The sequence below is a fragment of the Elgaria multicarinata genome, chromosome 5, assembly GCF_023053635.1.
Source record: "Elgaria multicarinata webbii isolate HBS135686 ecotype San Diego chromosome 5, rElgMul1.1.pri, whole genome shotgun sequence".
NCBI classification, from domain to species: domain Eukaryota; kingdom Metazoa; phylum Chordata; class Lepidosauria; order Squamata; family Anguidae; genus Elgaria; species Elgaria multicarinata.
This window is the reverse complement of record NC_086175.1, coordinates 135,978,955-136,004,736: the sequence shown is the minus strand read 5'-3', so window position 1 is coordinate 136,004,736 and position 25,782 is coordinate 135,978,955. Positions and strand designations below refer to the sequence as shown.

The 25,782-nt window shown below is 49.0% G+C and overlaps 1 protein-coding gene across 1 annotated transcript; it reads left to right on the top strand.

Annotated features, from left to right (window-relative positions):
* Positions 1-251: 251 nt before the first annotated feature.
* Positions 252-14,615, top strand: LRRC32 (leucine rich repeat containing 32). Its single transcript, XM_063127884.1, has 2 exons — positions 252-338; positions 12,208-14,615. The coding sequence occupies exons 1-2, from the start codon at positions 252-254 to the stop codon at positions 14,131-14,133; spliced, it is 2,013 nt and encodes a 670-aa protein (XP_062983954.1). The 3' UTR covers positions 14,134-14,615.
* Positions 14,616-25,782: the final 11,167 nt, after the last annotated feature.

Genomic DNA, 25,782 nt, shown 5'->3' with positions numbered 1-25,782 from the left:
GCAGGACCATCAAAGCACCTCTGCCTTTCGTAACATGCTACAATTGCCTTCATTTTCGGATTCTCAGTTTAATGAGGTCTGAGTCCAGGACCAGTTTCTGCATTCGGATGTTGAAATTGCAGAATTGTGGAATACGCAGAAGCATGCATTTATACCTACCCAGGGGCCTGTCTCTGAATGCTGCCTGTTGACCCCGTGATGGACTGGTTCGACCTCTTCACTCTGATTCCTTTCTCCCTTCCTGCAGAGCCATGAAATTCCACCTCTTACTCTTCTTGGCGGTGCTGAACGGCGGCATCTCTACCTACCGGCCCATGGAAGTGTCGCCCTGTGAAATGGTAAGAGCTTTGGCGCAGGACAACATTCATTCATTCATTCATCAATCAATCAATCAATCAATCAATCAAGGCAGGCTTGCTGAAAACTCTCCCTGTTTGCTCCTTTTCTGCATTCACCATTGCCTTTTGACAGGTTAGTGCCAGGACCCATCCATCTGGAGGCCCTCTTGAACGGAGGCCTCCAGCTCATTCTCTTGGTCCCACCGCCATGCCATCTTTCAAACTAAAAAGGTAACAACATGCTGGTTTTCTAGGGGCAGGGAGTCTTTCCTTCCTTGTGGGCAGGGGAGCCTCCAACATTACACCACCCATGGTCACCACCTGCACCCAGTCCAGTGCAGTCCAGGAAATGGTCCAGTCCAGGAAAAGCGGCACCCGCTAGATTCTGTGTTGAGCGTATGAACTGGCCTTTCACAGAGCAAGGTCTTCTGCCGTTCCCACCCAGGGACCTCTGATTTTCCTGCCTTCCTCCTGTCTGCCATCATCTCCCAGACTTGGCTCTCCTAAACTACCAACAAATTCATAGAATCATAGAACAGCAGTGTTGGAAGGGGCCTACATGGCCATCGAGTCCAACCCCCTGCTCAATTCAGGAATCTACCCTAAAGCATCCCTGACAGATGGCTGTCCAGCTGCCTCTTGAAGGCCTGTAGTGTGGGAGAGCCCACAACGTCCCTAGGTCACTGGTTTCATTGTCATACTGCTCTAACAGTCAGGAAGTTTTTCCTGATGTCCAGCTGGAATCTGGCTTCCTTTAACTTGAGCCCGTTATTCCGTGTCCTGCACTCTGGGAGGATCGAGAAGAGTTCCTGGCCCTCCTCTGTGTGACAACCTTTCAAGGATTTGAAGAGTGCTATCACATCTCCCCTCAATCTTCTCTTCTCCAAGCTTTAGGCCCCTTGGTGGGTTACCAAGTCTCATTCTGGACTGAGTGACTCTAAACGCCTTTTTGCAGGAATAAACGGAAGGGCGAAAGCCAAGAACCCAGTTTCCTCACTCCCTCTCTTCTTGATTAGGGTGCTCTGGGAGGCCATTGGGAGGTCAGGAGATTCAAGTTTCCTTAAGCTGGGTTGTCTCTGAGCCAGAGAGGCAGCAGCTGTAACATGAAGCAAGGAGGCTTAACCGTCTCCACTAGCTGTTCTTGAAATCCCATCAATGGTCCCCCGTTACCCTTCTTGCGCGGAGGACCGTCCTGGTGGATTGTGGCCCCATGTTGATTAGCGAGCAAATGGGCGCAGAGCATTGTCTTCCGTCAGCCCTGCTTAGCACGCTACCCCTCTCTCTGGCATTCTTGCCTTTTCTTCCCCCACATTTGACAGGGAATCCACATGGTGCCATGGCCAACTGGCCACGTTCCAGTATTTTCCGTCTTCTCCTTTGTTTCTTTCGGAGCAGATTTATAGCAATTTGGGGGAGGAGGAATACAGTATCGGTGCCAATTTATGGACAGGCATCGCCGCCGAGGCTTTTTAAGAGCCATGAATCCACAGCGTCCTGTTTGCGGGTTCGTTGTACTTTTATTTTTATTTATTTATTTATTTAGAATATTTTTATCCCGCACCTCAGCCGAAAAGGCTCTCGGAGCGGCTTACAATTGATCAGTAAAGAAGACAGTCCCTGCCCTTAGGGTTTCATCCTAAAAAAAAAGACATGACACACGAGGAAAAGGGGATGGGGAGGGAAGAGGGAGAATTGTATTGTATTGTTTGTTGGTTTACTTATTTATTTATTTATTTATTTATTACACTTATATACCGCCCCCAGAGCCAGAGCTCTCTGGGTGGTTTACAGAAATTCTAAAATGGAGATAAAAATAAGTATACAAAATTTAAAATTTTAAAACACAGAACATACACACATAAAACATTAAAAACCGTTTTAAAAAATAAACATGTGGGTGATTAAGATGTGCTGCCATATGCCTGGGCAAAGAGGAAAGTCTTAACCTGGCACCGGAAAGATAGCGGCGTTGGCGCCAGGCGAGCCTCATCGGGGAGATCATTCCATAGTCTGGGGGCCACCACCGAAAAGGCCCTGTCCCTCGTTGCCACACTCCGAGCCTCTCTCGGAGTAGGCACCCGGGGGAGGACCTTAGATGTTGAACGTAGTGACCGGGTATATTCACGTTGGGAGAGGCGTTCCGTCAGGCATGGTGGTCCCAAGCCGTGTAAGGCTTTATAGGTCAAAACCAGCACCTTGAATTGGGCTCAGAAGCGGACCAGAGCAGGTGTTATATGGTCGAACCTTCTGGTTCCCGAAATCAATCCGGCCGCTGCATTTTGCACGAGCTGCAGCTTCCGAACCGTCTTCAAAGGCAGCCCTACGCAGAGTGCGTTGCAGTAATCTAACTTGGAGGTTACCAGAGCATGGACGACTGAAGCCAGGTTATCCCTGTGCTGATAGGGGCGTAGCTGGGCCACCAACCGGAGTTTGTTGTATCGTTTCCTGTAGTGGTCTTTCACTATCAAAGAAAGACAATCATGGAAGAAGACGCCAAGAATTTCACAGACAGACACACACACATCAGAACTGAAGCTGATGAAATAAGGGGGCAACTCATCGTTAGTCCTTCAGCTAGTTCTCCATGGCACCTCCATATGAATTCATTTTCCTGCTCCTTGTGGAAAAACAACGCCTCCTCGGCGCTAAAGGGCCTGAGAGTGGAAGCAACTGAGATTTGTGTGTGTGCCTGCTTTCCCAGTCAGCGAGCCAAATCGCTCTTGGATCGGCTGTTTGGACGTGGGCGCTCTCTTGTCTGGCCTGCGAACGACACACCGTTCATCTGGAGACGGACGCACACAGCTTGCATTACTCACAGCCACGAGTGAGCTGGACGTTGCTCAGCCTCTTCGTCTTCCGAACGGCTTCCGCCCACTTTTGCTCGCTCTGAACGGCCCGGCTTTGCAGCGGATGTTTCGGCGAGGATTTTCCCCAAGCACCGTCCTTCTGGTGAACTCTCGCTCGGTTCACAGGGGCAAGGATTCGTGCGGCCCAGTCATGTTCCTCTCTCCTCATCCATTCTAAAAGAACCACTTGGGGAACCCGAGGAGGCTGTTGACAGATTCCAGGGGATGCCGTTCCACCTGGTGAAATTCCCTCTTCATCACAGCAGTTAAAGCTGCAGGAGCCCTGCCCCCTTTTGTATCTGATCACTCTAGTATAACTCCTGTAGCTGTAACTGTTGTGATGAAGAGTGAATTTCACCAGGGCCGGATCTACACTATTGCTTTAAAGTGCTTTATAACAGTTTTATAAACTGTTTCGGCGAGGATTTTCCCCAAGCACCGTCCTACTTGGCTCAGCAATACTACAAATGAGAAGGATCTTGGAATTGTTGTAGATCACAAGCTGAATATGAGCCAACAGTGCGATATGGCTGCAAGAAAGGCAAATGCTATTTGGGGCTGCATTAATAGAAGTATAGCTTCCAAATCACGTGAGGTACTGGTTCCTCTCTATTCGGCCCTGGTTAGGCCTCATCTAGAGTATTGCGTCCAGTTCTGGGCTCCACAATTCAAGAAGGACGCAGACAAGCTGGAGCGTGTTCAGAGGAGGGCAACCAGGATGATCAGGGGTCTGGAAACAAAGCCCTATGAAGAGAGGCTGAAAGAACTGTTTAGCCTGGAGAAGAGAAGATTGAGGGGAGACATGAGAGCACTCTTCAAATACTTAAAAGGTTGTCACACAGAGGAGGGCCAGGATCTCTTCTCGATCCTCCCAGAGTGCAGGACACAGAATAACGGGCCCAAGTTAAAGGAAGCCAGATTCCAGCTGGACATCAGGAAAAACTTCCTGACTGTTAGAGCAGTACGACAATGGAACCAGTTAACTAGGGAGGATGTGCGCTCTCCCACACTAGAGGCCTTCAAGAGGCAGCAGGACAACCATCTGTCAAGTATGCTGTAGGGTGGATTCCTGCAGTGAGCAGGGGGTTGGACTCGATGGCCTTAGGCCCCTTCCAACTCTGCTATTCTATGATTCTATGATTTCTTTGTCAAAGGTGAACGTTTATTGAATACTCTGTCATAAGTATCATAAGCTCCAGCAGAGGCCTAGTGGCTGAGGGGTGCGGCTCTCGGCAGAGAGATTCCTTTTTGCTCCTGCTGCCGTGTTCAACGGTGTTCTCCCAGGGGCAGCAGTTCTTCAGTGCAGTGGCAGAGGCGCTGGAGAGCACCAAAGAACCATTGCCACTGCATCTAGATCCCCCTCTGGATCCCTACTCAATTGCCCGCTTAATTCGGCACTTATTACTCAAGATATTAGGGTGTGCCTGGACACACCAGGCACACCCCTTGCGCATGCCTATGACCATGAGGACTGCAACTAAGCAAGAGCGTCTGCTTACGAATCCCCCCCAAAAAGAAGAGATGCTTTACCCAAATAAGAGGATACCAATTTCCATAAAATTTACACATGCTAATTTATAGGTATAGATGGAAACTTCGAAAGTATTATGATCCGGGTTCTAGTCCCTGCTCAGCCATGGAAGCTTACTGGGTGACTTCGGGCCAGTTACAGTCTCTCAGTCCAACCTACCTCACAGGGTTGTTGTTGTTGTGAGGATACGAAAATGGAGAGGAGGCGGGTTATGCATGCCCCCTTGGGTTTCTTGAAGGAAAAAAATGTAATAAATAAAGAAATAAAATGATGTTTGCCCTGTCCTGGACGGGGTTGCACTCTCCCTAAAGGATCGGGTCCGTAGTTTGGGGGTGCTCTTGGATCCAGAACTGTCACTTGAGACACAGGTGAACTCAGTGGCAAAGAGCACCTTTTATCAGCTTAGGCTGATATACCAGCTGTGCCCTTATCTGGACAGAGATAGCCTAGCTACAGTTATCCATGCTCTGAAAACCTCTCGTTTGGATTACTGCAATGCGTTATATGTGGGGCTGCCTTTGAAAACGGTCCAGAAACTTCAACTGGTACAAAACAGGGCAGTACGGTTACTAACAGGGACTGGCCGGCGAGACCACATCACACCAGTCCTTTTCCAGCTTCATTGGCTGCCGGTCCAGGTCCGGGCCCGATTCAAAGTGCTGGTATTAATATTTAAAGCCCTAAATGGCTTGGGGCCAGGCTATCTGAAGGAACGACTCCTCCCATATGTACCTGCCTGGACCCGAAGGTCATCCTCAGGGGTCCTTCTCCGCGAGCCCCTGCCAAAGGAAGTGAGGCAGGTGGCTACCAGGAGCAGGGCCTTCTCTGCTGTGGCACCCCGGCTGTGGAATGAGCTCCCTAAGGAGGTTCGCTTGGCACCTACATTACATGCTTTTAGAAGCCAGGTGAAGACCTTTTTATTCTCCCAGCATTTTAACAGTCTATAAATAAATTTTAACTTGGCGTTTTAAATTTGTAGTTTTGCATTGCTGCTGTTTTTATCCGGTTGAGCTTTTATACTGTATTTTATAGTATGGTTTTATACTGTTGTTTTATACTTTGAATGGTTTTAATTTTTGTGAACCGCCCAGAGAGCTCCGGCTATTGGGCGGTATAGAAATGTAATAAATCAATAAATCAATCAATAAATAAAAATAAAATAAGCCAGGTGCTCGGAGAAAGTGGGTGATGGTGACGTTGCTGGTTTGCACGTCCCTACTGCCACCAAACCGAAGAACGTGGTGAGTTGAAGAAGAATTAATCCCACTGGTTCTCTTGCCTGTTTCTATGAGAGTCCATCTGAAGACCACATATCCTGTTTCCTTTTGCATTCTTTCTTATTCCTTATGGGAATACCCTGAATAGAGTGGAGCCGCTGAGCCAAAAAGAAAAGGAGCTATATTAGATTCGTAAGAGCCAAAGGGAAGAGGAAGAGAGGCCCAGAAAACGTGGAAGACGTTCAAAGGAATGTCTGGGCAGGAGGAGAATCAAGAGGGTGAAAAAGACCCCCACCCCACCCCCAATGAGGAATGCTGCAGTCTGCAGATGCTTCATTTGGGAATTATTATGGGTCGGGGGCTCATTAAGGCCTCAAATAAGTAGTGCATGCAACAAGGAAAAAACGAGCCCAAAATTCATCATGTTGCTGTGCCGTTCTGCAATCAGCTGGCGTTGATTGATTTAGAACCTTCATCTCTGGGAGTCTTGCATTTCTTGATTCACATAAATTCGGGGGGTGGGGATTTTGTGCCCTCTCCTCTTTCTCTCACAACAGCACTACAAGCCGGGCAGGCTGGCCATGTGTCCTAATTTACCGAGGACCGTCCTCTCTTTGAAGGTGTTCTTTTGTTTGAAGGGCAGTGCCCAATTCTAGTCTGGTTTATAGATAAATCACCCATAGAAAGGACAACAAGCCAGGGCCTCCAAGATGCCTCAAGACGCCAGGGCCTCCAAGATGCCCCAAGACGCCGGGGCCTCCAAGATGCCCCAAGACGCCGGGGCCTCCAAGATGCCTCAAGACGCCAGGGCTTCCAAGATGCCTCAAGACGCCAGGGCCTCCAAGATGCCCCAAGACGCCAGGGCCTCCAAGATGCCTCAAGACGCCAGAGCCTCCAAGATGCCTCAAGACGCCAGGGCCCCCAAGATGCCTCAAGACGCCAGGGCCCCCAAGATGCCTCAAGACGCCGGGGCCTCCAAGATGCCTCAAGACGCCAGGGCCCCCAAGATGCCTCAAGACGCCAGGGCCCCCAAGATGCCTCAAGACGCCAGGGCCTCCAAGATGCCTCAAGACGCCAGGGCCTCCAAGATACCTCAAGACGCCAGGGCCTCCAAGATGCCTCAAGACGCCAGGGCCTCCAAGATGCCTCAAGACGCCAGGGCCTCCAAGATGCCTCAAGACGCCAGGGCTTCCAAGATGCCTCAAGACGCCAGGGCTTCCAAGATGCCTCAAGACGCCAGGGCCCCCAAGATGCCTCAAGACGCCAGGGCCCCCAAGATGCCTCAAGACGCCAGGGCCCCCAAGATGCCTCAAGACGCCAGGGCCTCCAAGATGCCTCAAGACGCCAGGGCCCCCAAGATGCCTCAAGACGCCAGGGCCCCCAAGATGCCTCAAGACGCCAGCGCCCCCAAGATGCCTCAAGACGCCAGGGCCCCCAAGATGCCTCAAGACGCCAGGGCCTCCAAGATGCCTCAAGACGCCAGGGCTTCCAAGATGCCTCAAGATGCCAGGGCCCCCAAGATGCCTCAAGACGCCAGGGCCCCCAAGATGCCCCAAGACGCCGGGGCCTCCAAGATGCCCCAAGACGCCGGGGCCTCCAAGATGCCCCAAGACGCCGGGGCCTCCAAGATGCCCCAAGACTCCGGGGCCTCCAAGATGCCCCAAGACGCCGGGGCCTCCAAGATGCCCCAAGACGCCAGGGCCTCCAAGATGCCACAAGACGCCAGGGCCTCCAAGATGCCTCAAGACGCCAGGGCCTCCAAGATGCCTCAAGGCGCCAGGGCCTCCAAGATTTATTTATTTATTTATTTATTTATTTATTACATTTTTATACCGCCCAATAGCCGAAGCTCTCTGGGCGGTTCACAAAAATTAAAACCATCATAAAACAACCAACAAGTTAAAAATACAAATACAAAATACAATATAAAAAGCACAACCAGGATAAAACCACGCAGCAAAATTGATATAAGGTTAAAATACAGAGTTAAAACAGTATAATTTAAATTTAAGTTAAAATTAAATGTTAAAATACTGAGTGAATAAAAAGGTCTTCAGCTGGCGACGAAAGGAATACAGTGTAGGCGCCAGGCGGACCTCTCTGGGGAGCTCATTCCACAACCGGGGTGCCACAGCGGAGAAAGCCCTCCTCCTAGTAGCCACCTGCCTCACTTCCTTTGGCAGGGGCTCACGGAGAAGGGCCCCTGTAGATGATCTTAAGGTCCGGGTAGGTACATATGGGAGGAGGCGTTCCTTCAAATAACCTGGCCCCAAACCGTTTAGGGCTTTAAATGTCAATACCAGCACTTTGAATCGGGCCCGGACCTGGACTGGCAGCCAGTGAAGTTGTAAAAGGACTGGCGTAATGTGATCTCGCCAGCCAGTCCCTGTTAGTAAACGGGCTGCCCTGTTTTGTACCAGCTGAAGCTTCCGGACCGTTTTCAAAGGCAGCCCCACGTATAACGCATTGCAGTAATCCAAACGAGAGGTTTTCAAAGCATGGATAACTGTAGCTAGGCTATCACTGTCCAGATAAGGGCGCAGTTGGTATATCAGCCTAAGCTGATAAAAGGTGCTCTTTGCCACTGAGTTCACCTGTGCCTCAAGTGACAGTTCTGGATCGAAAAGCACCCCCAAACTATGGACCTGATCCTTTAGGGAGAGTGCAACCCCGTCCAGGACAGGGCAAACATCACCTCGCCGGACAAATGAACCACCCGCTAACAGTACCTCCGTCTTGTCTGGATTGAGTCTCAGTTTGTTAGCCCTCATCCAGTCCATTACCGTGCCCAGGCACTGGTTCAGAACAGCCACTGCCTCACCTAGGTTTGATGAAAAGGAAAGGTAGAGCTGGGTGTCATCCGCATATTGATGACACCTCAGTCCACATCTCCGGATAACCTCCCCCAGTGGCTTCATGTATATGTTAAACAGCATAGGGGATAAAAATAGAGCCCTGCGGAACCCCATGGCTTAGGAGCCACGGCACAGAGCAATAATCCCCCAGCACCACCTTCTGGAATCGGCCATCCAAGTAGGATGCCCCAAGACGCCAGGGCCTCCAAGATGCCTCAAGACGCCAGGGCTTCCAAGATGCCTCAAGACGCCAGGGCTTCCAAGATGCCTCAAGACGCCAGGGCCTCCAAGATGCCCCAAGACGCCAGGGCCTCCAAGATGCCTCAAGACGCCAGGGCTTCCAAGATGCCTCAAGACGCCAGGGCTTCCAAGATGCCCCAAGACGCCAGGGCCTCCAAGATGCCTCAAGGCGCCAGGGCCTCCAAGATGCCTCAAGGCGCCAGGGCCTCCAAGATGCCCCAAGACGCCAGGGCCTCCAAGATGCCCCAAGACGCCGGGGCCTCCAAGATGCCCCAAGACGCCGGGGCCTCCAAGATGCCCCAAGACGCCGGGGCCTCCAAGATGCCCCAAGACGCCGGGGCCTCCAAGATGCCTCAAGACGCCAGGGCTTCCAAGATGCCCCAAGATGCTGGGGCCTCCAAGATGCCCCAAGACGCCAGGGCCTCCAAGATGCCTCAAGACGCCAGGGCCTCCAAGATGCCCCTCTACAGTTACCTGGGCACGGTGGAGGCTGGTGACTCCGAGGTCAGTGGGGTGGTGAACCTGCTCCGGGTTTCAGTCAGAATGCTAAAGGAGCTATGCAAGTTGAAAGCACCTTGGATAGCTCCTTTAAAGTTCTGACTGGTTCTGGCTGAAAACCAAAGCGGATTCACCGCCCCACTGACATTGGAACCACCAGCCTTCGCCATCTGGAGAACAGACTGAGCACGCAAACAGGTCATGTGGTACCTGTCTTCACTGTCATGGGATTCATTCATCACATTTCTATACTGTCCAACTGCCAAAACTCTCTGGGCAGTTTACAAAGATTAAAACCATGAAAATATAAGTATAATCAGATAATATAGAACTCTTCGCATACAAAAATCTAAAACAATTTTGCATAATCAACAATGAAAACCCCAGGATCCGTTAAAAATCTTCTGATATGCTGCCAAATGCCTGGAAGTAGAGGCAAGTCTTCTCCTGGCCCCAGAAAGCTGAGAATGTTGGTGCCAGGCAGACCTCACTGGGGAGAGCGTTCCGTAATCAGGGGGCTACTACCGAGAAGTCCCTCTTCCCTTGATGCCATCCTCCAAACCTACCTCGGAGGTGGACTTAGAGAATGATATCAGATGATGAGCATAGTGTATGGGTAGGTTTATACCAGGGGAGAAGCATTGTTTTTCTATTTGGCTGATACGCCAGCTGCGCCCCTTCCTAGAGTCGGAAGACCTAAAGACGGTCGTGCACACACTGGTAACTTCGAGGCTCGACTTCTGCAATGCGCTCTACATAGGGCTACCTTTGTGCCTAGTCCAGAAACTTCAACCAGTTCAAAATATGGCAGCCAGGTTGGTCACTGGTACACCTAGGGGGGACCACATCACACCAGTCTTAAAATCTCTTCACTGGCTGCCAATTAGTTTCCGGACGAAGTACAAAGTGTTGGTTATCACCTTGAAAGCCCTACATGGCTGGGGTCCAGGCTACATCGCCTTCTCCCATACAATCCGCCCCACACACTCAGGTCCTCTGGGAAGAATTTACTCCAGCCAACAAAAACAAGGCTGACAACTATTACGGAGAGGACCTTTTCCTCCGCCGCTCCCAGATTATGGAATGACCTGCCGGGAGAGATTAGTCAACTTAACTATTTGAAGGAACGCCTCCTCCCATATGTGCCTGCCCGGACCTTAAGATCATCTACAGGGGCCCTTCTCCGTGAGGCCCTGCCAAAGGAAGTGAGGCAGGTGGCTACTAGGAGGAGGGCCTTCTCTGCTGTGGCATCCCGGCTGTGGAACGAGCTCCCCAGAGAGGTCCGCCTGGCGCCTACACTGTACTCTTTTCGTCGCCAACTGAAGACCTTTATATTCTCTCAGTATTTTAACACTTAATTTTAACTTAAATTTAAACTCTGCTGTTTTAATCTCACATTTTAACCTATATCAATTTTTGCGGTGTGGTTTTATCCTGGTCGTGCTTTTTATATTGTATTTTGTATTTGTGTTTTTAAATTGTTGGTTGTTTTATTCTGCTCTTCATGGTTTTAATTTTTGTGAACTGCCCAGAGAGCTTCGGCTATTGGGCGGTATAGAAATGAAAGAAAGAAAGAAAGAAAGACGTAAAGACTGATCTCTTCCGGCAGGCCTACCCAGTTGAATTTTAAGATGCTTTTTTTTTAATGGTGTGCTGCTTTTAATGATGCACTGGTTTTAAATGTTTGAATTAGTTGCATGTATTTTATGGTGTTTTTATTTGTGTTGTACCCCGCCTCGATCCAGAGGGAGAGGCGGGTAACAAATAAATACATTATTATTATTATTATTATTATTATTATTATTATTATTATTTAAATCACAGCAATTATTTCTACATTTTCAGCTATATGTATAAATTAACCTATGCAAATGTTATGCATATCAGTGATTCGTAAGCGGCCACCCTAAACCCAGTTTATGTCAAGGAAGAACCTGGAAGAGTGGAGCGGCTGTGCGCGTTCCTCATGGGTTCACCTCCCCTCATGGGCTGCAGGGACTGTGGGCATCTAAGCTAGCCTCCCCCCCCACCCTAGTTTTCAACTGCTGCTTCCATGGTAGTGGTGGCATGGCTGCAACGAAGACGCTAAAACTCAGCAGTAGAGCATGTGGGTTGCATGCAGGAGGTTCCAGGGTCAGCTTCCTGCTAGCAGCCAGGCTATCTGAAGGAACGCCTCCTCCCATAAATACCTGCCTGGACCCTAAGGTCATCCTCAGGGGTCCTTCTCCGTGAGCCCCTGCCCAAGGAAGTAAGGTTGGTGGCGACCAGGAGCAGGGCCTTCTCTGCTGTGGCACCCCGGCTGTGGAATGAGCTCCCTAAGGAGGTTCGCCTGGCACCTTCACTATAGTCTTTTAGACACCAGGTGAAGACCTTTTTATTCTCCTAGTATTTTAACAGTTTATAAATTGATTTAAACCTTTGCTGTTTTAAATGTGTATTTTGCATTCGTATTTCCGCACGGCTGCTGATTTTATCCTGGTTGTGCTTTGATATTGTATTTTATATTATGGTTTTATGCTGTTGTATTATACTTTGAATGGTTTTTAATTTTGGTGAACCACCCAGGGAGCTTCGGCAATTGGGCGGTATAGAAATGCTATAAATAAATAAATAAATGGCTCTTCTGCAATCAGTCAAATGTCATAACCATGACTCTCTCTCTCCCTCTCTCCTTCCCTTTAGAGGAACATGGAGGCGTTGTGTCACAGCAAAGACCTTCACCAGATACCTCCAGCACTTCATCCAAGCGTAGATAAAATTAACCTTTCCAGAAACAAGCTTCAGAACATCACGGAGCACCCCCTGACCTTCTACACCTCCCTCCGACACTTGGATTTAAGCTCCAACCGTATCGACTTCATCAAGCCCGAGATCTTTGCAGGTATGAGGAGTCTGGAGGAACTCAATTTAGCCAACAACCAACTCTATCGCTTGGCTCAGGAGGACCGGTGGATTGGGCTACTCCCGCGTGTCAGGACACTAGACCTGTCTCGCAACCAACTCTATAACAGGATGGCCGAGCATTTCCTCCACGAAGCGCCATCCCTTCAGTATCTGTCATTGGCAGAGAACAGCATTCTAGAAATATCACGAAGGACATTTCAGGGTTCTCCAGGTCTGGTCGAGGTGAACTTGCACAACAATATGATCATGGAGATAGAGGAAGGAGCCTTTGAGGCTCTGTTGCATCTCTCCACGCTCAATCTCTCCAGGAACTCACTCACTTGCATCGTTGGTTTCAACCTGAAGCAGCTGCAGTTTCTGGACCTCAGCCGAAACAGCATTGAGAGTTTCCATTCCGTTCAAACCAAGGAAGAGTTCAACCTGGTTTGGCTGGACTTGAGTGAGAACAAGATGCTTCGGTTCCCAGTTCTTCCCCAAGTAAACAAGCTAGCCTATTTGAATTTAACGAAGAATATCCTGCAGTTTGTTATGGTGGAATCTCCTAACGCTGATGTGGAATATGGCTGGCAGGATGGACCTCTTAATCTTCTGGGTGAAGATCCAAAAAGCAGTGCAAGTGCTCCCTCCCTGCCTGGGCTGTTCCATCTGGACCTCAGCCATAATGAGATCAAATCCATCCCGAGCGCCTTCTTTGCTTCCATGTCAGCCCTTCAGTTTCTTAACCTCAGCAAAAATTGCCTCCAGACGTTCGCAGCAAGTTCCGAGCTGAAGTCGCTGGCCATTCTCGACATCAGTTCTAACTCTTTGCGGAATCTGGAATTGGATGCAGACGCCCTGGTCAAGTTGCAGGAGTTCTACCTCCAAGACAATCGCCTCCAAGAGCTAAGGTCAGATCTCTTTGCAAGCCTCCCACGTATCTGGCTGCTGAACCTCCGAAGTAACAACCTCAGTCTATGCAGCTCAGGGCTAGCCCGACAGAGGCTTGCGGCTGAGGCAAGCGGCTGCGTCTCCTTCATTGGCCTTCCGGAACTCCGGCATTTGTATCTGTCAGACAACAAGTTGAAGAACCTCCCGATGTACGGTTTCTACAGAACTCAGCTTCTGACCTTGGATCTCTCAATGAACTGGGGGCTTCACGTGGAGGACAAATCGTTCTCGGGTTTAGAACAGTCTCTGGAACATTTGGATCTACATGGCAATGGCATGACGACACTCGACGTCAACTTCCCTCTCTTCTCTCAACTCAAATATCTCAACCTCTCGGACAATCAGCTCAGCTGGTTGCCGGCTTGGTCAGAGGACTGCTGTGCATTGGAAGTTCTGGACCTGCAGAACAACAGCTTCAGCAGTCTGAAAAACAGCAAGATCCCAGCTCTGGAAAACAAATTACGGAACCTATACCTGGCTGGGAACCCCCTCACTTGCTGTGGGAACATGTGGCTCTCTCACATGATCCACAAAGCCACAGTGGAGATCCCCAATTTAGACCGCGTCAGATGCCAGCGGGCCAAGAGTTTTGGATACGGTGAAGAAGAAATGAGTGTTAGCAACATCAAGCCGGAAGACTGCGAGAAAGAGGACCTGAAGAAGATGAGCGTGCTGATTTTGCTAGCAGCGGTTCTGGCTCTCTCTATGATTGTCATCGGACTGGGTGTGTTTTGTTGCTATCGCAGGAACGTTTTTGGACGTCACTATAAGGCATAGACTGTGGGCCTGTTCCTAGGTGCGTTTACATCATTCACCCAGTCGCCACCAGATGACTTACAGCCACTGAAGAGCACTTGAGGTGACATGGACGTCCAGGCTTGTTCACATGTGCAAGTCCTCACTTGATGAGCAAGTTCGTGAGAAAGAACCCCAAGAATTTCGCTCGGGGCTCCTCAGCTTATGAAGATAAACCCAGTAGGGTCTACCCCGGGGTTTCCCAAACCTTTGACAGCTGGGCTGCTGTTGTTGTTTTAGCTGGATTGAAATGGAAGGCACACTGTTCATTTTGACTCAAAACCTACATTTTCCTCAATCAGCTTCCAGAATAGTTGGGGGGGGGCATTTTCCTTGCAACTCCAAGATACCCTAGTTAACATTGCCTTCTGGCTCCCTGTCCTCCAGGATACGCTAGTTAACGTTGCCTCCTGGCTTCCTGTCCTCCAGGATACCCTTGTTAACTTGTCTCCTAGCTCCCTGTCCTCCAGAATACCCTTGTTAACGTTGCCTCCTGGCTCCCTGTCCTCCAGAATACCCTTGCTAACGTTGCCTCCTGGCTTCCTGTCCTCCAGGATATCCTTGTTAACTTGTCTCCTGGCTTCCTGTCCTCCAGGATACCCTTGTTAACTTTTCTCCTGGCTCCCTGTCCTCCAGGATACGCTAGTTAATGTTGTCTCCTGGCTTCCTGTCCTCCAGGATACGCTAGTTAATGTTGCCTCCTGGCTTCCTGTCCTCCAGGATACACTTGTTAACTTGTCTCCTGGCTCCCTGTCCTCCAGGATACCCTTGTTAATGTTACCTCCTGGCTCCCTGTCCTCCAGGATACCCTTGTTAACGTTGCCTCCTGGCTCCCTATCCTCTAGGATAGCCTTGTTAACTTGTCTCCTGGCTTCCTGTCCTCCAGGATACCCTTGTTAACTTGTCTCCTGGCTCCCTGTCCTCCAGGATACCCTTGTTAATGTTACCTCCTGGCTCCCTGTCCTCCAGGATACCCTTGTTAACGTTGCCTCCTGGCTCCCTGTCCTCTAGGATAGCCTTGTTAACTTGTCTCCTGGCTTCCTGTCCTCCAGGATACCCTTGTTAATGTTGCCTCCTGGCTCCCTGTCCTCTAGGATACACTTGTTAACGTTGCCTCCTGGCTTCCTGTCCTCCAGGATAGCCTTCTTAACTTGTCTCCTGGCTTCCTGTCCTCCAGGATACCCTAGTTAACGTTGCCTCCTGGCTTCCTGTCCTCCAGGATACCCTAGTTAACGTTGCCTCCTGGCTTCCTGTCCTCCAGGATACCCTTGTTAACTTGTCTCCTAGCTCCCTGTCCTCCAGAATACCCTTGTTAACGTTGCCTCCTGGCTTCCTGTCCTCCAGGATACCCTTGTTAACTTTTCTCCTGGCTCCCTGTCCTCCAGGATACCCTTCTTAATGTTGACTCCTGGCTTCCTGTCCACCAGGATACCTAGTTAACGTTGCCTTCTGGCTTTCTATCCTCCTCTTTGCCCATTCAGATAGGACTGGGTAGGTGTCTTCTGAGCTATGATTATGCTTCTGTGATTCTCCTGGACCCTGTAATGCAGGCTTTACAGGAAACCCCTGTTCACCGTTATCCCCTTCCTTGAGATGCTGACACTGCCAATATATTGGCAGAGAGGAGGGATCAAGGCTGCATGCCTCGCCTTGCACTAGGGGGTGGGGCTGAAAACCAGCGGGTGCACTGATCAGGCTGGCTTAAGCTTTCCAGGCCCATTACAACCTTGCTCACAATACTCCGGTGTGTCCTCCAGAACAGAGTTGGGGAATCCCCCAGTCTATCCCATAGTGGCCAATCCTCTGGGTAAGAACTCTTGGTAGCTCAGTGGTAGAGCACGTACTTTGCATGCAAAAAGGCCACAGGTTTGATCCCCAGCAGGACTGGAAAACTTCTGCCTGAATCCCCGGAGAGCTGCTGCCAGTCAGTGTCAACAATGCAGGGTTAGATGGGTCAAAGGTCTGAGTTCCTGTGTTCCTCCCCATCTGCTACCCTTGTAAAGCTTCCGCCTGCTAGTCCTGGCACCAAAAATCTTCTAAGTCAGCCTTTCCCGACCTGGCATTCTCCAAATGTTTTGGACTACAATTCCCAGCATTCTTGAACATTGTGTCTGGGGCTGATGGGAGGGGACGCTCCTAGCATGACCAATAAAAAAGCATTGTGGCACCGATCCCATCTTTTGCACTTGAACAAGGGCTTTATGTTTTTCTGGTAGGAAAAGGGATGGATACAGCAGTGGGAAAACGCAGGAGGGTAGCAAAGGGAAGATAATGATGTCTGGATCTCTTGTAAAATCCAATGCAGAACAGTTGCACAACAAAAGCCTCATCTGGAAGCATCTTTGTCGCAGCAAACACAACAAGGAGTCTTCTGGCTAGAGATGGAAGAGAAATACGTTTGGTTTGCAATTGAGGGGTTGGAGGGTGCTGTTACACTCATGTCCTGCTTGTGGCATCCTGCTTAACAGCTGGCTGGCCACTGTGTGAACATTAGGGTGACCCTGTGGAAAGGAGGACCGGGCTCCTGTATCTTTAACAGTTGTATTGAAAGGGGAATTTCAGAAAGTGTCATTTGTATGCATGCAGCCCCTGGTGAAATGCCCTCTTCATCACAACAGTTAAAACTGCAGGAATCCTGCCCTATTAACCAGATACAAAAGAGGGCAGGGCTCTTGCAGCTTTAACTGTTATGATGAAGAGGGAATTTCACCAGGTGCTCCATGCATACAAATGACACCTGTTGAAATGCATTCTATTTATTTATTTATTTTATTATATTTATATACCGCCCCACAGCCGAAGCTCTCTGGGCGGTTTACAACATTAAAAATAGTAAACATTAAAAGTATGCAATTGTTAAAGATACAGGAGCCCTCTCCTGTATAGGTACAGGAGCCCTCTCCTGCAGTTAAGACTGCAGGAGTCCTGCCCTATTGACCAGATACAAAAGAAGGCAGGGCTCTTGCAGCTTTAACTGTTATGATGAAGAGGGGATTTCACCAGGTGCTCCATGCATACAAATGACACCTGCTGAAATGCACTCTATGCAATTGTTAAAGATATAGGAGCCCTCTTCTACTTTTTATATGGTCACCCTAGTGAACAGTGCAGGACTAGATGGAGGGTGACCATATGGAAAGGAGAACAGGGCTCCTGTATCTTTAACAGTTGTACAGGGAATTTCAGCAGCTGTCATTGTTATGCATGCAGCACCTGGTGAAATCCCCTCTTCATCACAACAGTTAAAGCTGCAGGAGCCCTGCCGTCTTTTGTATCTGGTTACTCTAGTATAGCTAGTGCAATTTTAACTGTTGTGATGAAGAGGGAATTTTACCAGGTGCTGCGTGCATACAAATAACACCTGCTGAAATTCCCTTCTCTACACAACTGTTAAAGATACAGGAGCCCGGTCCTCCTTTCCATAGGGTCACCCTAATTTGGTCTGATCCAGCAAACTCTGTGAGGTAAGCGAGGCTGAGAAAAAGTAACTAGCCCAAAGAAACCCGGTTCTACCATGTTCAAATTCAATCTCCCATCCACTCATTTATGGATCAAGCCAACAAAAAGAAATCTTGCATTTTTCTCAGCTGTTCCTTTAAGCAAAGTAAGTTTCTATCCCTTAAGATTACAAAGAGAAATTTGAATGTGTTTGGCAAACGCCTAATGCGGAGCAGATACTATGAAGGAGGCCTGATGCATTACAGGTGGATTTGTGACCTACCTCACAGGGCTGTTGTGAAGGCCAGCACAATAAAGATGGTAACGCACTTTGTCAATGATTAAAATGTGCAGGGTAAATGGGCGGACATTGTGCCATGGTGATGAATCCAGGGCCGTTTTCAAGGGTGCTGAATTTTGAACCACACTGTGTAAAGATTATAGAATCATAGAATAGCAGAGTTGGAAGGTGCCTACAAGGCCATCTAGTCCAACCCCTGCTCAATGCAGGAATAAACCCTAAAGCATCCCTGACAGATGATAGTCCAGCTGCCTCTTGAAGGCCTCTAGTGTGGGAGAGCCCACAACCTCCCTAGGTAACTGATTCCACTGTCGTACTGCTCTAACAGTCAGGAAGTTTTTCCTGATGTCCAGCTGGAATCTGGCTTCCTTTAACTTGAGCCCGTTATTCTGTGTCCTGCACTCTGGGAGGATTGAGAAGAGATCCTGGCCCTCCTCTGTGTGACAACCTTTTAAGGATTTGGGGGAGTGCTCTCATGCCTCCCCTCAATCTTCTCTTCTCCAGGCTAAACATGCCCAGTTCTTTCAGTCTCTCTTCATAGGGCTTTGATGCTTAAAGGAATTTGCTGCAGCCGCCGCCAAACATCAGCCCTTCAAAGTTCCACAGGATCTGAACTAAGCGTTTGTCCAGATGTGCAGCAAAAACAAAGTAATTATCAAGTAATTAGAACTGTCTCTCCAACGAAGCAAAAACGTAGCACGAATGGAGATGCAGAACTTATCTTCCGCCTGTGCCAGAGTCGCGTAATATTTAGGATTGGTGCCCCGCTATTATTTCTCTGCGAACAGGATGCAGACGGATGAGGAAATGGCATATGGTATGAATTGTTCTTTTGGAAACAAGGACAACAGCGGACAAAAATGTTCTTGTTGCAATTAAAGGAAAAACTGCCAGACTGTTTCCGCCTTCTAATAACAACACTTAGCATTTTAGAGTATTCAGAGCACAACACATGCTGTAACTTGATCATTTTTACAACACCCATACAAAACAGGCCAGTATTACTGCCCCCGTTTTGCAGATGAGAGGACTGAGATTTACCTAACATCCCGGCCTAGGGCCTTCACGGCAGAAGAAAGTTTTGAAGATGGGCTTCCTTGTTCATAGCTCACTTGCTTAAAGGCTACAATTCTAAGGGTTCCTCGCCTTTTCGGGCTTCAGAAAATGACTGATGTGGTGGACATAACCCATCATAGGACGCTGATTTCACAGAAGGAAAATTGGTGAAGCTGTGAGATTGGGCCCATTCAGAAGACACCTTAAACCATGGCTTGAACCATGGTGGTTAAGCCAGAAAGCCAGGCTGTGTTCAGGAATCACCTTACACCATGGCTTTAACCACAGTGAATAAAGCAAAAAGCCTTGTTCACCGTGGTTAAAGCCGTGGTTTAAGGTGTCTTCTGAACACAGCTGGCTTTCTGGCTTGTCCACTGTGGTTAAAGCCATGGTTTACGGTGTCTTCTAAACGGGCCATAGATAGCTGAGTACAAGGCACATAAATGCTCCTTTATACCAAAACAAAATAATAGAATCCTTGCACATAGAAAACAAGCATGTTAGAAAGAAGGTTCCGGGTTGTCTCCCTGACATACTAGTTTTCCGTGTGCAGGGAGAGAAGCCTGTATGGAGAAACAACCCATCATATGATTTCCCACCTGCAGTGCTACAACCCTGATGCAGGTTTACGTTGCAATCTTAAACCCATTAAGTCATATTGAACCAAATAAGACTTAAGTTGAAGTAGACCTGTATAGGATTGCGTTTCACAAAGCTGGTTCTTACAGCCTTAAATATCTTGAACCTCCCCTTAATCTACAGTCTTGGGGTTGCGGTGGACAGCTCAATGAACATGTTAACCCAGGCCTAATCTACACCAAGCAGGATATAACACTATGAAAGTGGTATATAAAAAGCAGGAGCCACACCAAGCAGGATATAGTGGTATGAAAATGATACATGGTATGCATCAATGGGCCCCAATAGTTGTCAGTGCACTTCAATACCGCTATAAAGTAGTAGTGTGGCTCCTGCCTCTTATATACTGCTTTCATACCGCTTTCATAGTGCAATATCCTACTTGGTGTGGATCAGGCCCCAGTATGCAGCTGCTGTGAAAAAGGGAAATTCCATGGTAGGCATAATTTTAAAAGGAATTGAAAATAAAACTGTCACTATCATACTGCCCTTACACAACTCTCTGGTGTGAGCACAATTGGAATACTGTGTATCGTTCTAGTCACTGCACCTAAAAAAAAAGGTTATTGTAGAATTGGGAAAAGAGGAGAAAATAGCTACTAAAATTATCAAGGGGGGTGGAACAACTCCCCTCTGAGCAAAGGTTACAACACCTGGGATGGTTTAGCTTAGAGAAAAGGCGAGTGGAGGAGGATTATGTACACCAGCTTGGGTTCCTCGGAGGGGGAAAAGGTGGGATTTAAATGCACGGTGTGGAGAATCATAGAACAGGAGAGTTGGAAGGGGCCTATAAGGCCATTAAGTCCAACCCCCTAGATATCCGTGCACAGGATTTGAGACAAAACCTTTTGATTGATTGATTTACCCATCAGGGTTCACTACAAACTCACAGGGGTTCCATTATGTTCTGAAAGTGGACAGGGAGACATTTTTCTCCCTCTCTCATAATACTAGAACCCAGTGGGGTCATCCCAAGAAGCTGATTGGTGGAAGATTCAGGACAGATGAAAGGAAATACTTCTTCACACAGCGCATGGTTAAACCACGGATTGATGGCCGCCATTTTGAATGGCTTGAAAAGGGGGTTGGATAAATTCCTGGTGGAGAAGGCTATCCATGGCTACTAGCCCTTGTAGCTGTGTGCTTCCTCCAGTAATCAGATGCTGCATGGCTGTGTGCACCAGTTGCTGGGGAACATGGGCGGGAGGGTGCTGCTGTCTTCATGCCCTGCTTGTGTGTTTCATGTCTTGCCAGCATCTCCTCTGGCCGGTGGGGGATAAGGCAACTGCTATGTAAGACACCCTTTGGGACTTTGTCATCAGCTCTTAGATGCTAAAGTCTGATAGATTGCTTGCTGAAACCACCCCGGAGTCAGACAGGAAATCTAAGCATTCCTGGAAGCAGCGATGAGGGCATTGAATAAATTCAAAACAGACGGCGGCAAAGAGTGTGGGTTCCAGCGAGGACCCAGCTGAGTATGTGCAATTCCCCCACCTCCCCCCTGATACAAACCCTGTTGGTGGGCTCCAGGGCAGAAGTTGAATGGGCTGGTTTGAATTGATTTAGATGCCGTGTCGGTTCCAAAGGGATCATACGTTAGGAAAGAAGCAGCTGTGCCTTGAGTGATAGATGTCACTATTTGCCTCACAAGGTTCACAGCCTAAGAGCCGAGCAACACATGAGAACCCCAGATGTGTGCATCTGGATTGGAGCGCCGGTTCCACCACTGCATCCCTGTAGAACAGCCTTCCTCAATCTGGGGCGCTCTAGATGTGTTGGACTACAACTCCCAGAATGCCCCAGCCAGCTGGCTGGGGCATTCTGGGAGATGCAGTCCAACACATCTGGAGCGCCCCAGGTTGAGGAAGGCTGCTGTAGAAGGAGGCGATGAAAAGTGGAGTAGCCATAGGTGCAAGGCAGTGCTGAATCCTTCTCCACACCCATTTTCCCCAACCCAGGGAGAAGGAGTTTGGAGGAAAACAGCTGAAGAAGGAGAGGTCCTTGCCATCTGCCCATGCTTGGCTTAATATCCTTCCCTTCCCTTCACTGCATGAAAAGATTGAATATCCTCCCCTGCCCCCAAATTGAATGCTCCTAACAAATTGGGGTGGGTGGGAACCTGGGTACTTACCTTCCCCTCTCACCCTAAATCCAGTAAAATCAATCATTCTATCAGTTGCTGCTACTGGAATTCGCCAGCAACTCCCATCAGGAATTTTCTTGCAGAAATCGGTATTCCAGCTCCTCTATCTCAAAACACCCACCTCCAGGGCTGGCCCTACCATTAAAGTAGAGTGATGCAGTTGCCTCAGGCAGCAAATTCTGGGAGGTAGCGGTACGATGTTGAAGAGACCTGTGTGCCCACATGGCCTGCGAAGTTAGCTCGCTGTCTTCGGGTGTGGTGGAGGATGCTGTCCCATCACCAATGTCGAAGACGGAGTCATCCACTAGCCTCGTCAGGTTTTGTAGATGGAACGGGGAGGGTGCCATTTTGTTCTTCGCCTCAGGACTGGCTCTGACCACCGTTGTGTAAAATGCAGTGTTGTGGCTGGGGGTTGAGGGAGCAGGTTGACAACAAAGTTGTTTACAACAAATGCACACACTAAGACACAGGGCCAGTGCTACCATAGCGGCCACTCCAGCCGAAGTGGGCTTCCAGCCGAAGTGAAGCCAAGATGCTGGAGTGGGCGGGCGGCTTCGGAATGGCGTGCCCAGAAGTCGCTCTCCCAGAGCAGCTTCCGGCCAGGCGTGCCACCCTGGCTTTGCTTCGGCTGGGTGGGCGCGCAGCTGAAGCGAATCCATAACGTGGGGGGGGGGCTTTGGAACGGCCGCCTGGAAGTCGCTCTCCCAGTGCGGCTTCCGGCCGGGCGCATTGTTCCGAAGCCGCCCACCCCACCCAGCATCCTGGCTTTGCTTCGGCTGGGTGGGCAAGATGGCGCCCTGCACCCAGGTACGCTGGGGTGGGGTGGGGGTTGGGGGTGAAAGCAGCTCACCTGCCTAGGGCGCAAAATAGTCTGGCACCGGCCCTGCTGAGACACACATATTTGGTTATCTAAAGATGAGGGATGAAGTGCAAAGTTGAGCAGGGCTGTCACGGTTTAGAACATGGGAGAACTGTTCAGCGTACGGCTGATTCACCAGCGCTCCCCCACCCGGAACAGGAGAGAGTGAGTCGCACCAGAGCAGGAGGCCTTGCGTGTGACGCGATTATTCGGTATTAATTTTAAGTCAAACACAAATTCCCCCAAGTTTTATATGTCTATGAATCACAGTGAAATGTGTTAAGGAGGATCCCCAGCCCTCTCAGAGGGTTACAACTGCCAGAATTCCTGGGGATTAAAATGCCGTTCCGCAGAAAGAAAATCACATAGCACAGGCCTCTTCAGTTTGTAGTAGTTTAGAAAAGCCAGCGGGAAGGGAGGGGGGCTTGTATTGCGACATAGAAGATTAGCCCAGCAGGGAGAAGGCTAGGCTAGGTTCTATCCCTGACTTGCTAGGTTTCTGCATGCAGGGAGTTTTGCCATGACATGGGGGGAGACTCTCAACCATTCAATCCTCAACCTGTATTCTCAAGTACTATTAGCCTGGAGGAGGAGGTACAACTTTGTTTTCTGAATGTGCCGACTGGCCCTTAGCTATAATCCCTCTCTCAAAATATTAGAATATTAGAAAGATTCATACCCTCATGGAGGATGGATCTGTCAAATCATTCCCTCTATTTCCAACACTCGAGGGTGAGTGTGCCGATGTTTATGTGGCCAAAATGGCACCACCCATGCCCAAAGAGGGAGGTGTTGGCAGGGTTGGGGAAACCTACAACTTGCAGAATTACAAAACTCACAAAAGTTACCCAAAAAATACAATACAAAAGGTGCTGGACCGGTCCCTGGAGGCTGTAATGGGCTGGATGAGGGCTAATAAACTGAAGCTGAATCCTGATAAGATGGAAGCTCTGTGGATTGGTGGTTCCCGAGTCCGGGAATTGGGTGAGCGGCCTGTTCTGGATGGGGTTGCACTCCCTCTGAAGGAGCAGGTGCATAGCTTGGGAGTACTCCTAGACCCATCATTGTCACTGGAGGCCCAGGTGGACTCTGTGGCACGGAGTACTTGGGGTCAGCTTCGGCTGATCCACCAGCTATGGCATTTCCTGCACAGGGACAACCTAGCCACAGTAGTCCATGCTCTGGTAACTTCCCGATTAGACTACTGCAATGCACTCTACATGGGGCTGCCCTTGAAGACGACTCAGAAGTTGCAGCTAGTGCAAAATGCAGCAGCTAGACTACTCACTGGAGCATACTATAAAGACCATATAACACTGGCCTTAAAAGAATTGCATTGGCTGCCTATACACTTCCGGTCGGAATTCAAGGTGCTGGCAATGACATTTAAAGCCCTAAACAGCTGGGGACCTTGATACTTGAGCGAGTGCCTCTCTCCCTATAGATGCCTGCCTGAGATTTGAGATCTGTTGGAGGAGCCCTTTTCCACATCCCACCAGCACAAGACATACATTACAGTGGGACATGAGACGGGGCTTTCTCTGTTGTGGCACCCCGGTTACAGAATACCCTCCCCTTGGAGGCCTGACTGGTGATGATACCGGCTTCATTTCAGCACAAAGTTAAAAGATGGCTCTTTATCAAAGCCTTTGCAGGCAAAATTCTCCTGGTCACACATAGTTTTAATTATTTTGAATTTTTTTAAAAAAATTACTTTTTAAAAAACTTCTACTGGTTTTAATTTGTTAACGATTTAATACGTTTTTAGCTGTGTAAATTATTTATTTTTATATTGTTCTGATTTTATCTGCCTGAGATCCCAACAATAATAGGGTGGGATACGGATGTTTTACTTAATAAATAATAAAATCTAGTGGGGGAGAAAAACGTACAAGGGATGAACTCCAAAACAGCCCGAATGGGGACTGAGGATGCTGAGTGATTGTTGTGGGGGAGGAGGGGAGTGATAGAAAATTGGGGGTGAAGGAAAATGGAATGGTATAGCCTGATGGAGGACATGGCTGGCCATTTGGAGTGATGGACAGGAGCACTCCACGGTACAACATTTTGTTGCAGGCCCTACTTAGCCACAAGTGGCCATGATAGTTCAATTGAACCTGCATCTTCAGAAGGAGCATATCAATGGGGGTGAACATGGCTTTTTTCCCCTCTAGATAAGCTGTAGAAAAACAAAAATATAGCTCTCAAGTTAGGGTGACCATAAGGAAAGGAGGACAGGGCTCCTGCATCTTTAACAGTTGTATATAAAAGGGAATTTCTATACAATTTCCATCATTGGGCAAAAGGCGGGATACTAATAATAATAATAATAATAATAATAATAATAATAATAATAATAATAATTTCAGCAGGTGTCATTTGTATGCATGCAACTCCTGCTGAATTCCCTCCTCATCACAACAGTTAAAGCTGCAGGAGCTATACTAGAGTGGCCAGATACAAGAGGGCAGGGCTCCTGCAGCTTTAACTGTTGTGATGAGGAGGGCATTTCACCAGGTGCTGCATGCCTACAAATGACACCTGCTGAAATTCCCTTTTCTATACAACCCTTAAAGATACAGGAGCCCTGTCCTCTTTTCCATATGGCCACCCTATCTCAAGTAGATTTGAAGGAGACAGAAAACCGTGTAGCAGAATAACAGAGGCAGCGCCTGCCGCTCGCAGATGTGGGTTCATGCAAGCCACCTCAACCTGGTGCTCTCCAAAGGTGTTGGACTGCAACTCCATGTTCCCCAGCCAGGCCAACACCTCTGGAGAGCACCAGGTTGGGGACATCTGCGAACTGCGCACTGGAGACATGGAGGGATTCCCCCTCTCAGCCTGGTACGCAACGTCAGAGAAGCGGTCTGGAAAGACATGAAAGGGAAAGGTGAAGATGAGGCACATGAGACGCACACACACCTGAGTCATCGGCGGTAGGAGGCCTGACAGGAAACGGAACCGTGGGGGCACTCAAGGGGAGGGGAAGCCACATGAAGACCTTTGGTTTCATGAGGAAATGCCAACTAGACCCTTGAAGAAGGAAGCAAAACAGAATTACGGAACCTTCTGAGATGCGTTTGTGCGTGTAGCTTTTATCACTCCACACAGAGGAGAGAAGTAGATATAGGATGTGCCAGTGCAACCGTGTGGGGGCGGCGTGAGGGAATGTCGAACGAGCGAGGTGGAAGCAGC

Excerpts from the sequence above, each read along its gene's own strand:
- LRRC32 (XM_063127884.1), top strand. The coding sequence starts at position 252 with ATGAAATTCCACCTCTTACTCTTCTTGGCGGTGCTGAACGGCGGCATC. Across the intron at positions 339-12,207 it reads AAGTGTCGCCCTGTGAAATG|AGGAACATGGAGGCGTTGTG; the intron begins GTAAGAGCTTTG and ends CCTTCCCTTTAG.